At 36.2% G+C, this 17,658-nt stretch overlaps 2 protein-coding genes across 5 annotated transcripts; one reads left to right on the forward strand and one right to left on the reverse strand.

The window, feature by feature from the left end:
- Positions 1–696: 696 nt before the first annotated feature.
- Positions 697–13,319, forward strand: LOC105837639 (calcium and integrin-binding protein 1). Of its 2 annotated transcripts, XM_028189387.2 has the most exons (6): positions 697–4,512; positions 9,714–9,771; positions 10,358–10,460; positions 11,047–11,194; positions 12,288–12,412; positions 12,941–13,319. In XM_028189387.2, exons 1-6 carry the CDS (start codon positions 4,458–4,460, stop codon positions 13,052–13,054), a joined length of 603 nt encoding a protein of 200 aa, XP_028045188.1. In that variant the 5' UTR covers positions 697–4,457; the 3' UTR covers positions 13,055–13,319. The 2 variants fall into 2 exon arrangements, with proteins under 2 accessions (XP_028045188.1, XP_012538028.1); XM_012682574.3 differs by lacking the exon at positions 697–4,512 and having other exon boundaries at positions 9,085–9,771.
- LOC105837638 (E3 ubiquitin-protein ligase TRAIP) lies at positions 11,408–17,530 on the reverse strand. Of its 3 annotated transcripts, none has more exons than XM_036286019.1 (8): positions 17,152–17,530; positions 16,373–16,747; positions 16,175–16,276; positions 15,866–15,988; positions 15,534–15,780; positions 15,294–15,437; positions 15,064–15,208; positions 11,408–12,448 (listed from the first exon to the last, which is right to left on the reverse strand). In XM_036286019.1, exons 1-8 carry the CDS (start codon positions 17,262–17,264, stop codon positions 12,414–12,416), a joined length of 1,284 nt encoding a protein of 427 aa, XP_036141912.1. In that variant the 5' UTR covers positions 17,265–17,530; the 3' UTR covers positions 11,408–12,413. The 3 variants fall into 3 exon arrangements, with proteins under 3 accessions (XP_036141912.1, XP_012538027.1, XP_012538025.1); XM_012682573.3 differs by lacking the exon at positions 11,408–12,448 and adding an exon at positions 12,455–12,678; XM_012682571.3 differs by lacking the exon at positions 11,408–12,448 and having other exon boundaries at positions 14,950–15,208; positions 17,152–17,529.
- Positions 17,531–17,658: the final 128 nt, after the last annotated feature.

Below are 17,658 nucleotides of genomic sequence, written 5' to 3' on the forward strand. Positions count from 1 at the left end.
TAGTTTAAGAAAAAAAAAAGAGTACCGTGTCAAAGAAGAAAAAAATACTTCCGTTGCGTAGTCGAACGCAAAATTGTGAGATACTTCCGCGAAGAGGGAGTGATTAAACACGGCGTGGATTTCTTGGCTGCAGAAACGCAGAAATTTATTGCGCAGCCTGTTGTCACGTTGATTAATTCGTAAGTAAACCGTTGAACAACCGTGACCGATTAAATACGAACGCTTGGCGGTCCGGTTTCGCTCCCCAAATATAGCGGGTATACAGCACACAGCGAGAGGGTATTTCGAGTTACATTACGCGATGTCACTCTTGCGCCGACCTGCTGCGGTATTACGAAAATAAGCGAAGAAACCTGTTGCGTTACATACGTCGACGAGAAACGCGCGAGTGCGCGCGTGCTCTCGTATTTCATCAATACCAACTTCTTTCTTCCTTTCTTTCCAAAAGTACGAATCGATTCTCCCGTGTGTCTTTTTCCAACGAATCTCTAAGGTAATTCAGAAAACATCTGTAACTGAATTAAATAAACAACAAAAGAGTTTCCCGTATATTGAATCTTATTCATACACAGAAAAAAAAAGTAATATAGCCAATAACATATGTAATTGCGGGCTGCCAACTACATCAAATACTCAATACAATAATATTTACTGTTAATGCAAGTACAATGTTGATACTGCAATAGCATATATTATTGTATTGAGTATATCTGTAGTTGGCAGCTCGCAACTACATATCTTATGGGATATATCTTTTTTTTCAGTGTAGTAGAATTCAAGAGAAGATGTATCCTCCCCCCCCCCCCAACTGAAGTTATAATATTCTTCTTCTTCTCAACGGACCCACTAAAAAACAATTCTTGCTGATATAGACAGATCGCTTGATGTCACAACTGTAATCAAATATATTTATTTTTTATCTGTTAAAATTTTTATAATTTTTGTTGAGGCTGCAAGATCTTTTTTTTTTTGAATGCCGAATTACCTCTAAATCTACCGCATTAAATTACCAACGGCATCAGTCTCCCGTTATTTCTTTATTGTTGATAACATTTTACAGCAAGACCTTTGTAATTTAAAATAACATGATAAAAAAAGAAATATTATTCAAGTCGCGATTTTTTTCAGACGGACGTAGTCGAGATCTAACACCCTAGATGAAATTCTGAGCTTTTACGAGACATTTTAGCAGGGGCACGTTGATCTCGAAAAGGAAAATTATCCGATTCTCGTTTGTCGCCTATTTTAAATACATTCCGCGATAATTGATTATAATTGATAATGGCGGCGTCACTTAACGGAATAGTTAACCGTCGCCTGAAAAGTGCGGCATAAATTGCCGTCGGTGGTTTCGACAAATCAACGGGATTATCGGTGTCCGGTATCGGAGAAATTTAAATTTCACACCGCGAACTCTCCCGTATACGGTCCCCAGGTACAGGTACAGTCAAATCGTGCGCGAAGATACGTATGTAACGTGCGCACGGGGGGGGCTGCGCGAGGGGGATGTGCAGGCGTATGTAACCGTCGACAGTTATGTGTACGTGTTCATGCCTCGCGTTCCTGTTGATTTAATTACGACGATTGGCCTGACAAATCTAATTGACGTGCATCAATTATTTGGGCCGCGTTCGAAGGCCGTTTAATTCCCTCTCTTCTTCCCGACAAGTGCACACGGCAGTTTCGCAGTAATCCCATTTTTCAGGGGATCCCCCGTCGCTCTCTTTGCGAAAATTCGTTCGCCGTTGCGTCGTTGAGTCGGTAGCAACGACTCCGTTTCGATATCCAGTCGATAGATTCAGTCAGGATGGACAGATTTATAAAGACAAGTCTCGGCGCAAATAAACATTCCGGAACTTTATACCGTCTGTTTACTGCTGAATAATATTCCCGCGACGCTAATGTAATATTTGCAGAGTAAGATAATTTAGAACAATTATTACCATTAAGAAACACAATTGTAAAGTAATTATTATTCACTAGGCATACAGTCTAAATAAATAAATTGCAATTTTCTTTATATACCGCTGTCTCTGCAGTGTCGTGCGAATGATATATGGTAGAAGTGGTTGCGCCCGTTTCATAATTTCGAATATTCGTATTTGCGTATCGTTGCACGCCAAACGAATAATCCATAATCGCGTGCCTGCCGCGCCCAATCATGTGCCTAATTATATGAAACCGGTCTGTATACGGTGTACAGATACTAATGCACCAAATTATCTGCGCGCATGCCGTTATTGGAATCACTGTGACATACACGCGGGGCATCGACTACGGAAATCTGCGGGGATATTTAGGCGGGGGGGGAGAGGGTGGAGAGAAAGGTCCGGGGTCGAGGGCGGCGATAAATTATCGTTGATGGAACGAATTTTCAAAAGCGTTGCTCGCGGCTTACTCTTAGCCGGATTACCGGTTCGTTTAAACGTTGAACGGCGAAATTTTGCCGCGCGCATGTTTCGCACAGATTTTGGAAAATAAAATCTATGATTATTTCCGCTTCGGGAGGGAATACCTCTGAAATTGCAATGCGGACCTGCGTATCACGTGTCTAGTGCAAAGTCGTCCGTTTTAACCCTTTCGAACCTCTGAGACATATATGTCCCATTCACAAAAATTATACATAATTATCATAACTTTTAAATAAATAGTTTTATTGACTGTTCTTCTATCTACTTTTGTTTATTTTAAAGAGGAAGGTTCAAGCTACATGTATAAACCGTCGCATACTTTAAAATGTTATGTTTTCAATAAGATGTAGTTATATAAACTTAGCTAAAAATCTAACTTTTAGATAATAAAGAATTATCGCATATTATGTCAAAAATTTATTAAATCGGTGCTAATTACATACTAAAAGTCTTATTTGATTGTAAAAGAAATGCAAAAATATTCAATTTTTCTTATAATAAATTTGTAACAGTTTATTTATCTAATTAAAGTATATACAATCTTCAATTTGTTTCCTTTCACACTTTCAGAATATCTTTATCATTCAAAATTTTGTTTGTTAAACAATTTCATATATATAATAAATATATATTATATGTATATGCTTTGATTCATAATTAGTAATCAGAAAAGAACGTTAATCCGCGATCATATTTTAAATATATTGATATTTTGGCATTTTATGGCTGCCATCTTGAAACCCCTATTTTTAATTTTGATTTTAATTGTTTATTTGAAATTAGAGTCCTCAAAAACCTGTATAACCGTTTCCATATAATCTCTTCTGGGAAAGCCGGAGGTACGAAAGAGTTAAGCTTCGGGAGACAAATTACAATTTCTTTGTAAATTAAAATTTTTTTATTCAAAGTTAACAATTGACTTACTGCACTAAACTCGACGGTTTTATTGCAGCGAAATTGTCTACGTTTGAAAAGGTGGGACCGTTACGAGGCACCGGGTTGTGGTATAACAAAATATCACGTCGCAATGCGTGGCGCACGGATGGAACATTCGCCTCGAGCATGAGCGCGTGCACATATATGAAATACTTGAATGTACTCAGGAAATGAGATCCGAGTCTATCCGCGCGCAATCAGATATGGGAATTCGTGTGCCTCGCGGATATTCAGATATTCACAATGGCCTGGATTCGTGTCGCATGCTTGACATGTTGTTCGCGACGTTAATCAATCCAAACGATTTATTCCTTTCATCAAGTGCATCATCGGTATTTAATCGTCCTGCATTTTTTTTTAACGCGCGAGACACTACATCAGAAAATTATCATCTGCGCTGCAACAAAATGAAATCTCAAGCTTTTGAGGGTAAAGGGTTTTTCAAAACAAAAGATATACTTGTTTCCATTAGTTTTGCAAGGATAATGAAAAACGTGAAAACTCTTTTCAGAATCAAGTAATCATTGAAGCGCCCATTACCTTGCAATAATCTTTTTCTTCTGTCAATTTATTTGGTAAAATAATTTAATTTGCCAATTTACAACGTAGAAAAATTCTACGATAATATCACTATCGATTCTCGAAGGTGATGTCTGTTATGGACGAGGGACCGACGTGAAACATGATAGGAATCGTCCACCGTCGAGGAATGCATTCGTGCATCGGTCGAATCCGCGGTGCACTTAAACTAAAGCCTGGTTGAAAGGGCACAAAACGGCAGAGGCGACGCAGTTGGCCGCAATGGTAGCGATAGATAGCGAGATTTGGGCATAGCGGGAAAGCGGCACAATACACGTTCGCGCCGGGCCTTCAGAAAATGAGATACGATAGAGGAGGGTGAGAGCGCGAAGGGGTTGAGAGTAGGTGAGACGCGCGCGGGGCAGGGGACGAGGGCGTGGAGGAGGTACAGGAGGAAACGCGGGAGAGGGGCCTATCACTCGGCTAGATCCAATACAATGCGAACTATTGTACCCACGTTCGCCATCCACTCCAATTCCTGGCGTGGAGATATGCAGCCGAGTCGAGTCGGAGGCTGCACTTCGCGCGGGGATGGCACACGCGTACGGCTATATATATATAGAGAGAGAGAGAGAGAGAAAGAGAGGTAAGTGCTCGAGAGTTAGAACTAGAGAGACAAAGAGAGAAAAGAAGAGAAATTTGTTCAGTTCAGCGAGTAGTTTTCTGAAGCGTGTTACAAAAATTAAAGTGAGGCGAAAAGAAAAGAGGATTATAAAGATATATATATCTATTATATATATCTTTATATGTTTATATACATATATATTGTATATATTATATGTATATATATATAAATTATATATTAGATTATATAAGTATTAAAATAAATGAAAGATATGCATTATATTTTAAAGAGTATTTACCAGAGAAAACATAATATTTAATAAATTATAAGCTTTATAAGTTAAGACAAGTTTTACTTCAGATTGTCAAATGTGGAGGCATAATTGTTAATAATTTGCTCTTTAATGTGTTTTACAAAGCTATAAGGTAATAAACGTATTAGCGAAGCTCAGTTCTCTCCAGTAATGATAAGTAAGAATTAAAATAGAAAAAATTGAAATAAGTAGACAAAACGGGGATGGAGAAATACAGAAGTGGAGGCAATAAACAAGAATAAAAGATAAAAATAAGGGTACAAGCGTGGGTAAGAAGTAAAGCTTCTGGAAGCAGAAAAACAAGAATCGCGGCTTAGAGGAGGCAAGGGAAAAGAAAAAGTCACTGAGGTCAAGGATGTAAGGGTGATGAAAATGGAAGGGCAGAGTAACATGGAATGAGAAACCTTAAAGAGGAAGGAAGAAAAACTGCAGAGAGAAAGAGAGAAAATGACGAATGTACAGCGAGATAGAATATCTCGCAGCGAAGGTGAAAGAGGAGAGAGACACTAAAATATAAAAGAACGAGTGTAAGAGGGAAAGAGCATTAACGTTTCTTTTTCTCCTCTCACCGATTCCTCTTTCCATGCTGGGGGAGAAGGGAGCAGGGGGAGGGAATGCGGCTGGCCGGAAACGTGCCACACACTTCCCAATCTCTCTTTCTCCCTCGGCCTCGTTCTCCATAATTTAAAGTAATTTCGCAGAGCGGTACACGAGTAACCGCACGTTAATACCCCCTACCCCTCCGTCGCCCGGAACACCCTGTCCGTTCTGCGCCACCGTTACCGCTCGCCCTTGAGCAACGTATGCAGTGCGGTCACGTTCCCGGGGAAATCATGCCGCTGCCGAAAATGAATTGTTATTACGACGACGATGTAGTGTCAAGTGCAACCCCGGGGGTCGATCTACGGCTCGCCACCCGACCCGGGTGTCCATTCCCGCGTGATGCATGGGCTGCGCCGGCGATTTACGCGGTCCGGCGGTCACGTCGACGTAAAATTACCACCGGCGAAAAGTAGACGGACACATTAAACGGTCCCGCGAATTACTATTGACTCGTCTCGATCGACTTGACGTGAAAACGCGGAAAAATCGGGCGAACTCCGCTCGTCGAACAGCATCGATCATCGTTCATCGTGACTCGATCTTTGCACCTGGATGGAGCGAAATCGATATTTCATGGTTAACAAGGGTTCATTTGACCGTCGCTGCTTATTATAATGAACGAGCCCGTATATCTGACCGCGGGTCGCGGCGAAGGGGAAGGGATCGGCGGTCAACGGAAGGGCCGTCGAGTCAGGGCAGAAGCGGCCCAGAGAGAGGGACGCCAAAGGAGCGGGAAGGGGAGGGGGTTGAAACGGCGCGCGAAGGGAGAGAGAGGAGACAGGCGTTTACGTGCGGCAGACATCCGATGATGCATAGTTGCTGTTGACATGCTGGAACGTCAGGCTCACATGACCTCTCGAGCGCAGCCATTATCCACAAAGCGCAATGCCTGCCCCCCTTTCCCCTCTCTCTCCCCTCGTCCCCTCGACCCCTCTTCCGCATCTCGTGTGCCTGTTGCCCGTCCCCCTATGTCCTACGTCGAATTGGGACAATAACCGCTCCGCGAAGTCGTGTTATAATTATTGGCCGGTTTTCGCGAGTCCAGCCCTCGTTATAGCGCGTTTTGCCCCCTCGTTAATTGCGCAATAATGCCACTACCGGTGCGCCTCTTCGCTCCCTCACCCTACCTCCTCTCCCTCCCTCCTCCTCCGGTTTCCGGTTTCATCTCGGACCCGGGGAGGGAAGAGCCCGTTGACATCGTCGGGACCGCGAATTTGTAAAACACAGTTTTGCAACACGCTGCACTTCCGCAGCGCCGTGGGTTGTCCCGCTGACGTTTTCGCCGGACTTTATTTACGCGCGTTTCACGTTCAGATTGATAATGTTGCTCTGGACGCGCGCGACTGATTGGAACACACAACCAGCTTGTGAAAACGAATACTATCCCAATGGGCGGAGATTTGTTGTGTCAATGTATATATTAGACAACGTTGTTTTACCGTGTGTGTATACCCAATGGCCATTTTAATTCATCAAATTGTGGCGCGATAAAAAATATTTTCTCGGCAATCTTGATAACTTTAATGATTATACCGATTTACTCGAAGTTATTGCGATTGCGTCTCGCGCGTTCACGAAAAACGTCTCTCCTTTGCAAACGGAAACCTTTAAAGAGTCAAAAGTCCATTCAAATAATTCAGATGTTAGATTTCGAGTAATTACATAATAGCTTTCTTCCGACATTTGCAAAAATCTACTGCACATATTCTACGATTTGAGCTTTTATACTCTCTAAATGGCAATCAGTGTATTATCACTAATTTACAGTGTTATACTTATAACAGTGGTAATTATAATACTAAATTTATGATCATTTTGACTTCAATTCTAGTGTATTATCACTGAAAAATCAGTGTACTTATTTCGCTGATCGATAAGTTATAAATCTACCCCTGAAAATCAATGTATTTTCACTGATTTTTCATTGATTGTACTAGAGAATACATCCACTTGAATATATTTAGTTAAAGTAGATGGTAGTATATGACTTAAAAATTAATAAACATGTAGCTATACCAAAATTTGTAAAGATGTGTAAAAGTGTAGAAAAATATATGTAGAAGTATTTTGTTTTAAATATTTCCAAAAATGGACGAACCCTTTCGGGAGCTCTAGGCTAGAATATCCCCTTAACACAGGCAATTGGCGTATCGGGCGAGCGGGCTAATTGTTTTACAACAAGACCAGGCGATCGCCCTCGCCCTCGTCCTCGCTCTCGCCCGCCTTGATATGCGACCCGCACTTGGCGCAATACCGCAATCAGCGTGTTGCTGTACACCGGAAATCGTGCCGCGAATGTCATTGTCGCGCGTCCGCGAATAATCGTCAATCGACAATTTGATGTTTGGCCTCTAATTTGGCTGTTTCACACCATTCACAGCAACCGGCAGCGCGCGTACTTCGGAAAACTTCTCGCAGAGGATATCACATGATGCGGAAAAAAATCAGCTTGCAAAAAAAAACTTATTAAAACAAATAGAAACTTGTCTGAATCAAATCTATAGCCGTAACATACAAATAACCATTTGTTGAAATAGCAAAGTTTTACAGCTAAATAAAATTAACAATGATAAGTATAATATCTGTTAAAATGACGCAGCAAGTAGTTTGTAAATATAGCAAGACAATTTTCTGCGAAAATCAATCGAGTATGAAGATTAAATTTTTTTTTAATAACATACTGTGATGAAAAAAATTTGTTACATTAACTATTTTCGTTACAGCTGAATAAGTTAGTTGCTCTCACAATTCGTTGCTTTCAAACATTATTTCTATGCGAAATTATCAAATTTCCGTATTAGTTGTAGATGTTGCAACTTGCGCGTCAGTAACCTGTAGATTTGTTGAATTATCCAATTATTTTTTGTGAGAGATTTTGATTCGCGTTCTACACGATCTTACTCGTTCATTTGTCGATCTTTATTCGATCTCGAGGAGCGAACAATATCCATCGCCGATATTGCGTAAGTGAGTTGCTGAATACACGGAGGGAACGAGGCTCCTGGCATTTCACTTATACAAGACAAACGTTGCGAGCGTGTCTGCGGACCGCTCGAGATCGCGAGTTGGATGTCTACGGGTTACGCGATTCGGTTAACCCGCGTGTCTTCGGTACTCAGCCGCGATATTAATCAAGCCCCGATAGCGAGCACAATTTCACGGATCGCAGAGAAACCCCTCCCCCCTTCTCTCTCTCTCTCTCTCTCTCTCTCTCTCTCTCTCTCTCTCTCTCTCTCTCTCTCTTTCTCTCTCTCGTTGATAGACGCGCCTCACAACGGATGCCTCATCCGCTCGACGAGCGCGTAAATCGCGCGATTTCCGTGCGTTTTCCAATCAACGATCGCCTCGCCGCCGCCGCCGCTGACGATCTAATTAAAGCTCGCACGTGAAATTCCGCACGTTCCACATGTAATCGGTTTAAACGTTTGCGCACACCGCACGGCACCGCTTAATTCTAAGCGGTCCCTCCGCCGCGAGAAAGAGAAAGAGAGGAGACAGAGAGAGAGAGAAAGAGAGAGAGAGAGAGAGAGAGAGAGAGAGAGCGGACGTATCTTGAGCATATTATAAATTTCCGCTCCACGCGCTTATTTACGCGCATCGTGAATATGCATTTGTCTCAAGACGTGATAATGAACCCGGGCAGCATACGGGCGGCTAGTTAAACAACTAATTAAAACACCGTCGCGAAATTGATCGTCCGCAGATTATTATTTCAGTAGCCGACGAGCAGAAATGATTAATACACTCCGCGCGCGCGCAAGCCGCGAAGCTCAACAAATATAGCGAGCGCATTCACTTACACAAGTTGTCTTATATAAATTAAAACATTTCTCGACAAATCTGTAAACGAACTTTCTGTAATGGAGATGCTATTTTTTAAAAACCAATAAAATGAACGAATTAAATATAAGAAAAGTATAGACAAGGAAAGAGACGTGAGAGAAAAATTGTTTCATTAATTTGTCTCTCCATTCAACTATATTTTAAAATTAATAACATTTATCCAGCTGGCTGTAAATTTTATCAATATAAACTTATAAAATGTCCGGATTGTAACTAGGATCGTTAAATTGATGCTACAATGTAACCGTAAACGTTATCGTCGTTAGGCAGTAAGTGCTCCCGCATAAAATTGATAGTACCGATATCGCTTCTTTTTCATAGGCGCATATTGAAATGATAACGTGCGTTATCGCTAATACGATATCTGTCAGTTAGGTTGGTCGCTTGGCCCTATTTCGACGTATTAAATAAAAAAAAATTGTGTCCATGGGTAATACGGATTCTAACGAGAGTTCTATTTCAGAGGAGGCCCTAGACGAATACGTTGAACTAACGTACTTAAACAAGGATGAAATTCGTCAGTACGTACATGTATTTGATTCATATACATATATAAGAAGTACTGTTAAAAAGTACTGTTGTTTCATATATATTGTATGTATGTATATGTGTAAATAAAATATATACGTCAGTGAGCAATTTGAAAAGTATTCTATAAGTGATTTGTATTGAAATCCCATTAATTCTTTACAGTAGAATACTTTTTAATGAGATACAACTGTTTTCACAAATATGTACACATCGTTTTTATAGTCTCTCTTCTACTCTCTAAATTTGAATCTTACTAAAATAATAAAATCTTACTGATTTGCAATGTAACATTATCAATGTTATATTTATAACAGTACCCATTAGTGATTATTCATTGTCTTTCAATGATTCTGATTAAGAGAGAGATACTCTTACTAATCGGAATCATTATTACTGAATACATATATCGCTGATTGATATAGTTATATCATCAAAATCAGATTATTCATACTGCAATCTTCCAATAAATTAATACACTGATTCTAATTTAGATATTGTGTTACTTATGTCCAAATAAATACATTTTTAATTAATCTAATATAATTTATATTTATTTAATTTTTCATTATGTGTCAGAATTTATAAGCTTCTCGACGATTTAGAACCAGACATTCTTAAAAAAAATCTTCATCATCGTTTCTCTGTGGAACAAATCAACAAGATCCTTCCGCAAGTCCGCGTAAGTTTTGAATTTTACTATTATTTTATATTGCTACTATTTGACATTTTAATATACGAAACGTATTTTTTATTTCGTGAAGAATTATTTTATACTAAATTAAAATTGCATTTTGGAAGAACGATATTAAAAAGTTCCGTTAGCAAAGAGCATTGGATTATCATGGTATACAACGTTTTCGTTAGCTATAAACATCGCGTATATTGCGCAGCAATAAATCCTTCTTAAGCGATAGTAAGCTGCTACTATTTTTTTCCTGCGAGATGGAAATTTCGTTATTTACACGAGGCGATGATTAACTGCAATACAACCAATAAAACATATCCATTCTTCAAATATTATACAGAATATCTCAAGATCATCTTTATTAAATTCAAAATTATCACATTTAATTACAATTACTTTAATATTCCTTATATTTTGACGTGTTCCTTAACACATTTAATAAATATAATATAAAGTATAGACGTAAAAAAGTTTTCAAATAACGAGAAAGGATAACTCGAATATTCTGATTTCTTAACGCAATTTGTGTTCATTCTTTAAGACAGAAAATCATGAAATAAAGAGCATGTAATATTTTCAGTGCAGTCCATTCCGTGATGCGATATATCGTATATTCTCGTCGAGACGGGACGGACATTTGAGCTTTGAGGACATCCTCGACCTCTGCTCGGCATTCTCCGCGAATTGTCCGCGGGGCGTTCGGGCTGCATGGGCTTTTGAAATTTTCGGTAAGCTCGGACACAATTGAATCTACATCCGCAGGTTTTTGTGTGGGTGTGTGTATGGAAGTCTAACTTTCGTGCTGGCAAATATTTGCCATCTACCAATCTCATATGTTCATTAAACATACTCGCGAACAATGCCTCAGTCGTCAAAAATACAATTACAAAACTCTGTTATTTGTTGAGGAAAGTGGGAGAGGAGGAATACTTCGACAGCAGTTTTCTCAAAGTGTATACACATTTTATTCAATGTGTAGGACTTCTTGGATAAAACGATTTAAAGGCTTCTTAAAAAATATATTGTGTCTCATAAATATAGCGACTAATTTGATTTAATTAACCAAATATAAATATAAACAATATAACATGTTATAATTATGATAATATGTAAACGATACACAAGTTTGTCAAGTGTTGTCAAGCATTCACACAATGATAAACGGCGGTTCGCAGTCGATTTCGTTAATCGAGATCGTTTAATTTCATGGGCTCATGTCAATTACTGTAGAAATGGAAACGCGCCTCTCGCAGCAATTTGCCGATGTAACCTGCGACTCCATTCAGATAAATTGGATCGTGTTGTGCAGTATGGAAAGTGTCATTTTACACGATCTTTAAATCCGAGAGATGTTATTTAAATTTCAAATATATCTCCTTGGTTTATAATAAATATCTTGTTTTCACCGTGCATAATGTGACATAGTTTGACAGGAAATAAGTCACTTTTTATATCATATGATATAACACTAATTTACAGCATTTATGAGAAAAAAATTCTGAAGATTATTTTTAAGAATTCAAAATGTTTTGCAAATTTTCTTTTAAACATAAATAAATATAATTTTAACCAAACCAATCCAAATAATTATTCAATTCAATTCTTAATCAACTTATCATCAAAAATTTTGTCCTAAAAATTTCAAACCAATCTCGAAAAGATATGTTTTATTTTCCATATATTGATTGTAATTCTTCTCTATCTTTTGCGATGTCAATTTTATTCGTCAACGTTGTACATCCACACGCGCGTACTCGTAACTCGTCCGTTTCGAGTGTGTGGATGCAAACAGCAATCACCGCTGATCATCTTCATTTTCAGACTTCGACGGCGACAATCGAGTCTCTCTCGACGATCTGATCGAAACGGTGCGGAGACTAGCGGGCACGGACGGACACGGGCAGGCCCGAATCGATCGGCAACGCGCGGAGGACGTAGCGCGAATGGTCAGTGAGCATTCCTGCTGTGCATCCTCGACGCAACTACAAAGGACGGAATCGGGAAGCGATTAATCCTTTTGCCGAAAGCCGAGAGGCCGCTTTCTATTGCAACAAATTTCCGGTGGCCGTTGCTAGTTCCGCTGCAGAAAGTAGGTGAATTGAAAGGAACTGCCTTCTGCGAAGAGAAATTAATTCTGTAAAATTGCACTCGCTATCTTCAAAGCTTGGAATCGCTTCTAAAACTCTGTGAACTCCCTCCTATGCTCTTTGCACTAAACAAAAGGAAAACGAATTATTTTTACATTCCGCTGTTAAAATGCAAAACTTTTGTTCTTTTAATAATACCTCTCTTCAAGATAATATACAAATTTCTCAATAAAATTTAATCTATATAAAGTACAACTGTATTCCTTTCTCTTTTGATTTAATTGCGAGAATTTCTGTTAATTCCTTTTAATTCACCTACTTTTTGCAGAATTACAATGGACACCATATAGTAATTTATTATTGTGTTCAGCGACTTTATTCTTTCAGATATTGCAAGAAATGAACCTCTCTGTCACAAGCAACATCACACCACAGGAATTTATATATGTACTCTCTAAAATGCCCGATTTTGCACACACGTTTCAATTTAAAATTAATTAATTTATAATAAAACGTCGCGCATGAAGTATTCAAAACTGAGTTTAGCATTTTTATTTGTGTAGAGATCCTTATTTAAGACACTGGAAACGTTTTGATTGATTTGTCATGATATTCAAATGCTTAAGATAAAATAAAATAATTGCATTAGATAGAATGGAATAGATACATCTATCTTGTTTGTTTAGGATGTAGTGTCAAATCTTTTACTTCAGGATTTCTACTTTATGTAATGAAAATTCCTAATTATAAAAGAAAAACAAAAAAATTTTTTTACACATTCATGTTTTGAGATCAACTTGAAGTTTTATAATTGAATTTAATTTTAAGGGCCGGTTTCACAATCTCCGATTACCTTAACCGACCGATTTTAACAAATGCGATTGGTCAATTCCGATGGAATAATCGGTCGGTTAAGATAACCGGAGATGGTGAAACCAGCAAGAGTCATGTTATATGACGATTTAAGAATACAATTATACTTTATCAATTAAAATATTGCAATCCTTATGTCACCAGTCAAGAATAAAAATAAGTAAGATAAACGTCCCAATGGCCGGACATGTACCTATATATTCAGACACTTACACACAAAAACTTAATATTAATCTCAAATGTTCTTTGTTTAATAATAAGAAAATTTAATTACAATCTTGAATATTTAAAAATTACAATCAAATTGTAATATTATAGTAATAAAAACATTTGAGATTAATAATAAATTTTGCGTAAGTATCTGGATATAGGTACATGTCCGGCCACTGGGACGTTTACCTTAAAATTCCTTTATTCGGTCAACGAACTGGTCAGTTTTTATTCGTAAAAGTTACATATGCACAACGTTTCAACCTTAATTTTAGGTCCTTTTCAAGTGCAAATATTCAAAGGATTCAGATTATAAAAAATTCAGGAAAGCGCACAAATTCATGAGTTCGTGCTAGCAAAATCATTCTATATGTTCTAAAAACATATAGAACACATACACACACACACACACGCACACACACATAGATCATATAGTTTTTAGAACATATAGAATAATTTTGTTGGCAAACTTATGAATTTGTGCGCTTTCCTGAATTTTTTATAATCTGAATCCTTTGAATATTGGCACTTGAAAAGGATCTAAACGAAACGTTGCGCATATGTAATTTTTACGAATAAAAACTGGCCAGTTCGTTGATCGAATAAAGTTTTACTTACTTTATCAATTCTTTTGCATCATATCGTTTTATATCAATACATTTTGCATAAATTACAACATAATAACTATTATATCGATCATAATTAATTTATATTTTTACATTAATATTTCAAATTACATCACACTTCGTGCTATATAACTTCCGTCATATTTTATTAATTTTATTTATTATTTCTATTTTTTAAATCTTTCTGTCGAAAATTCCAATTTAACTCGATTTAATATTGAATAATTAACACTTGTAAGCAATGTAAATCACGATTATTGCTAATTTAGTTTGTTACATATAAATATGAAATTATAAATTGATTTTATTTGCTCCGTCGTTCTTTTACGAATTTTTCATATAATAATCAGATGTGAATAAAATTAAAAATATATGTATACACATATGTATGTATATATTTACTTGACCATAAAATTGTTTGTGTGTACTTTAATTATTAAATTGTGAAAGAGCAAATAAATTTTACAAGCAAATATATATTTATATGGTCTAAAATAATGTACATACAGGATTAAAAAATGATTATATCAAAAGAGAATATTTATTACAAAATTTCATACAATGTAATATATATTTATATAAATTTTAGAGCATAGTTAAAAATACGATTATTTAAAATTTCATTTTCTCAAATTTCAGGTAAATAATATACAATTCCAATTGTAGATTAAAAGTAATCCTTTCATATCTCTACAATTCCTTATAAATTTTTATTTTGTACAATTAAGATATATTTATTACATGTCAATATATGTCACATATCACCAGACATCAGTAAATCAATAAGTGACTGATTATTACCTGTGTCAAGTTTCGGTTTTTTAATTTTCTTTAAATCATCTCTGACTTTTTTTATGTGCGAACTAGAAACTGGATTAGGAAATTTATCATATTTGGCATGCCCTCCAAAGCCATCAAAACTCATACCACTACCACGAGCAGACTTCTGAATTAAATGGAAGAAAATAAGAATTGTAACAAATATAAATATAGCATTACATCTGTATAAATACAAGTACAAAATAACTTACTTGAGTTGATTGTTCAAATCTCGATTTTTTCATAAGTATCGAAGGTACTTGCAAATTGTTACTAGATTTTTGTCTTTTAATACGATTTCTTATCGGAAAGAAATCCAATGATTTTATGCTCTCGGGAGTATTCTCGAAATTATCCTACAACAAATATTCTCCTAGCATTAATACATCCAAACTTATATTAAACTTTTGCGTTTAAACGCAATTAAACGCAGATTTGTAGATTATACTTACTGAATCTATAGTAACAAAACTGTCATTATTTTTTAGTTTTAAACGGTCTTCAAGTTTAGTGAAAGACTCGTTCATTGTTGCAGTAGATTCTATAGTTTCATGCTCTGCTTTTAAACTGTCATGTTTTTCCGAAGATATTTGAAATGTATTACAGATGCATTTACGTGAATCTTTCTTCATCTCAAGAAGCTGTGTTTGTAAAAATATTTTCTCACTTTCACACTTCATTAATTGTTTTTCCAATTCTCTAAAAATATATGTATATATCATAGTAATAACCTAGGAAATATAAATCTAGAAAAAGAATTCGACATATGAAAAACATTATATACTTTCGTTTAGTATGTTCTTCTGATAAAGTCTTGTTTTTTGCAGAGATCCGACTATAATTTTGATTCAAACTGTTATATCTCTCTCTAATTTCTTTGCTCTTCTTTGACATAACTGACAATTCTCTAAAAAATTCAACAATTAAATCTATAATATTATCATATTATATCTCTCCATACAACAAATATAGTGTTATAATTTTACATATAATAGAAATATTTTTTATAGAATTATAACTTTTTTTATAAATGTCTCAAAAATATAGACTATTATAATAAACACAATTCTTATAATATGTAAATATAAAATACTTTTTTAATACTGCTATGTATGTTACAAGTTTGGAACTATCACTTGTCATCATTATTACATCATCTACTTCATCAACAGAAATATTTATGAGGTCCTGTACACTGTAAGATCAACATTTTATTACAATATTAAATATAAACTTAAAAATTATATATCTGTAAAACTTCTAACAAAATATTATAATGAAAAAGATATACTTTTTTAAATTTTGAAGATTTTCTTTCAAATGTTTGTTTTCTCTTTTATAATTATCTGCATCTAAACATTGTTGCTGTAAAAATTTGGTTTGCTCTTTAAGCGCACGAATTGCACTATCTTTACTTTTTATTTCGCTTTCAAGTTTTCGAACTTCTTGTCTCAAGCCAGTTGTCTTAGTCTCCAATTGTTTATTGGAGTCTGTAAGATTATTGAGATTTGTATCTTTCAGCTTTAACTGGAAAAGCAAATTGTCAATTCTATGCTGCAGAGACGTAGCATCTTCCACGATACTATCACTGTTTGAGAAATTAAAATATATCCTATGTATCTTGCCATCCGTTGTCTTTTCCCGACATTGTGGACAAGTTTTTGATCTGAAACAATTTTGTAGATAAACAAACAAATAATAGGATTCATAAAAATGATAAATAAAAATAGAAAACATTAAATGACAAATACAAGTCCAGTGCAATAAATGATGCGCCTCATAAACCTATAATAAAAATGGTTCAAAAGGAACGCCGAAACGTACAATACAGTTTAAATCTTAGAACAATCTTTATTGTTTTAATAAAGCACATTACCTACAGTGCTTTAACATTTCCTAACAACCATTTAACGTTTTCTATTTTTATTTATAGAATGAAGCTAAATACATTAAACACATGCAAACAATATAAAAATTTCCTAGAATTATATGCAGACTTTTCTGAATAATAAACAAAATAAGAATTATAAAAAATGTAAAAATATCGAATGCAGTATTCAAATTATGTACCTTTCAAGCCACTGCATTAAGCATGGGAAGTGAAAAATGTGTCCGCACGGTGTGTGGAACACATCGTCGGATGGTGTTAATAACTCACTACATATCACGCAAACTATATTCATTTTTATACGAATTTGGAAAACCAACGAATTGTTTGTGGTTAGAATCGTAATAAACAATCAGATGTAGATTTCACGATCAAGTTCTTCGTCGAACGTCTTTTATGTCATTATGATCTCTCTACCTACACCGTTGAAAATGGAAAAACGACAACGTAAACTAAAAAAACGTTGAGATATATCGAGAGATCGGTTCTTTAGATCATATCAGATGTGAGGCAAACAACAGCAAATAACGCTAAGCATTTTCGGTTATGCCGGCAAGGCGGCAAGGCATCCGCCAAAGATTTGTGACCTTTAGCACCATCTGTGCTGATTGTTTCACATTTCGTGTGCTGCTCACCTTTTCCAGAATATGGTAACATATCGACGAGATCAGAGAAAAAACCAATTGTTT

This window comes from Monomorium pharaonis, chromosome 4 (genome assembly GCF_013373865.1).
Source record: "Monomorium pharaonis isolate MP-MQ-018 chromosome 4, ASM1337386v2, whole genome shotgun sequence".
Classification (NCBI taxonomy): domain Eukaryota; kingdom Metazoa; phylum Arthropoda; class Insecta; order Hymenoptera; family Formicidae; genus Monomorium; species Monomorium pharaonis.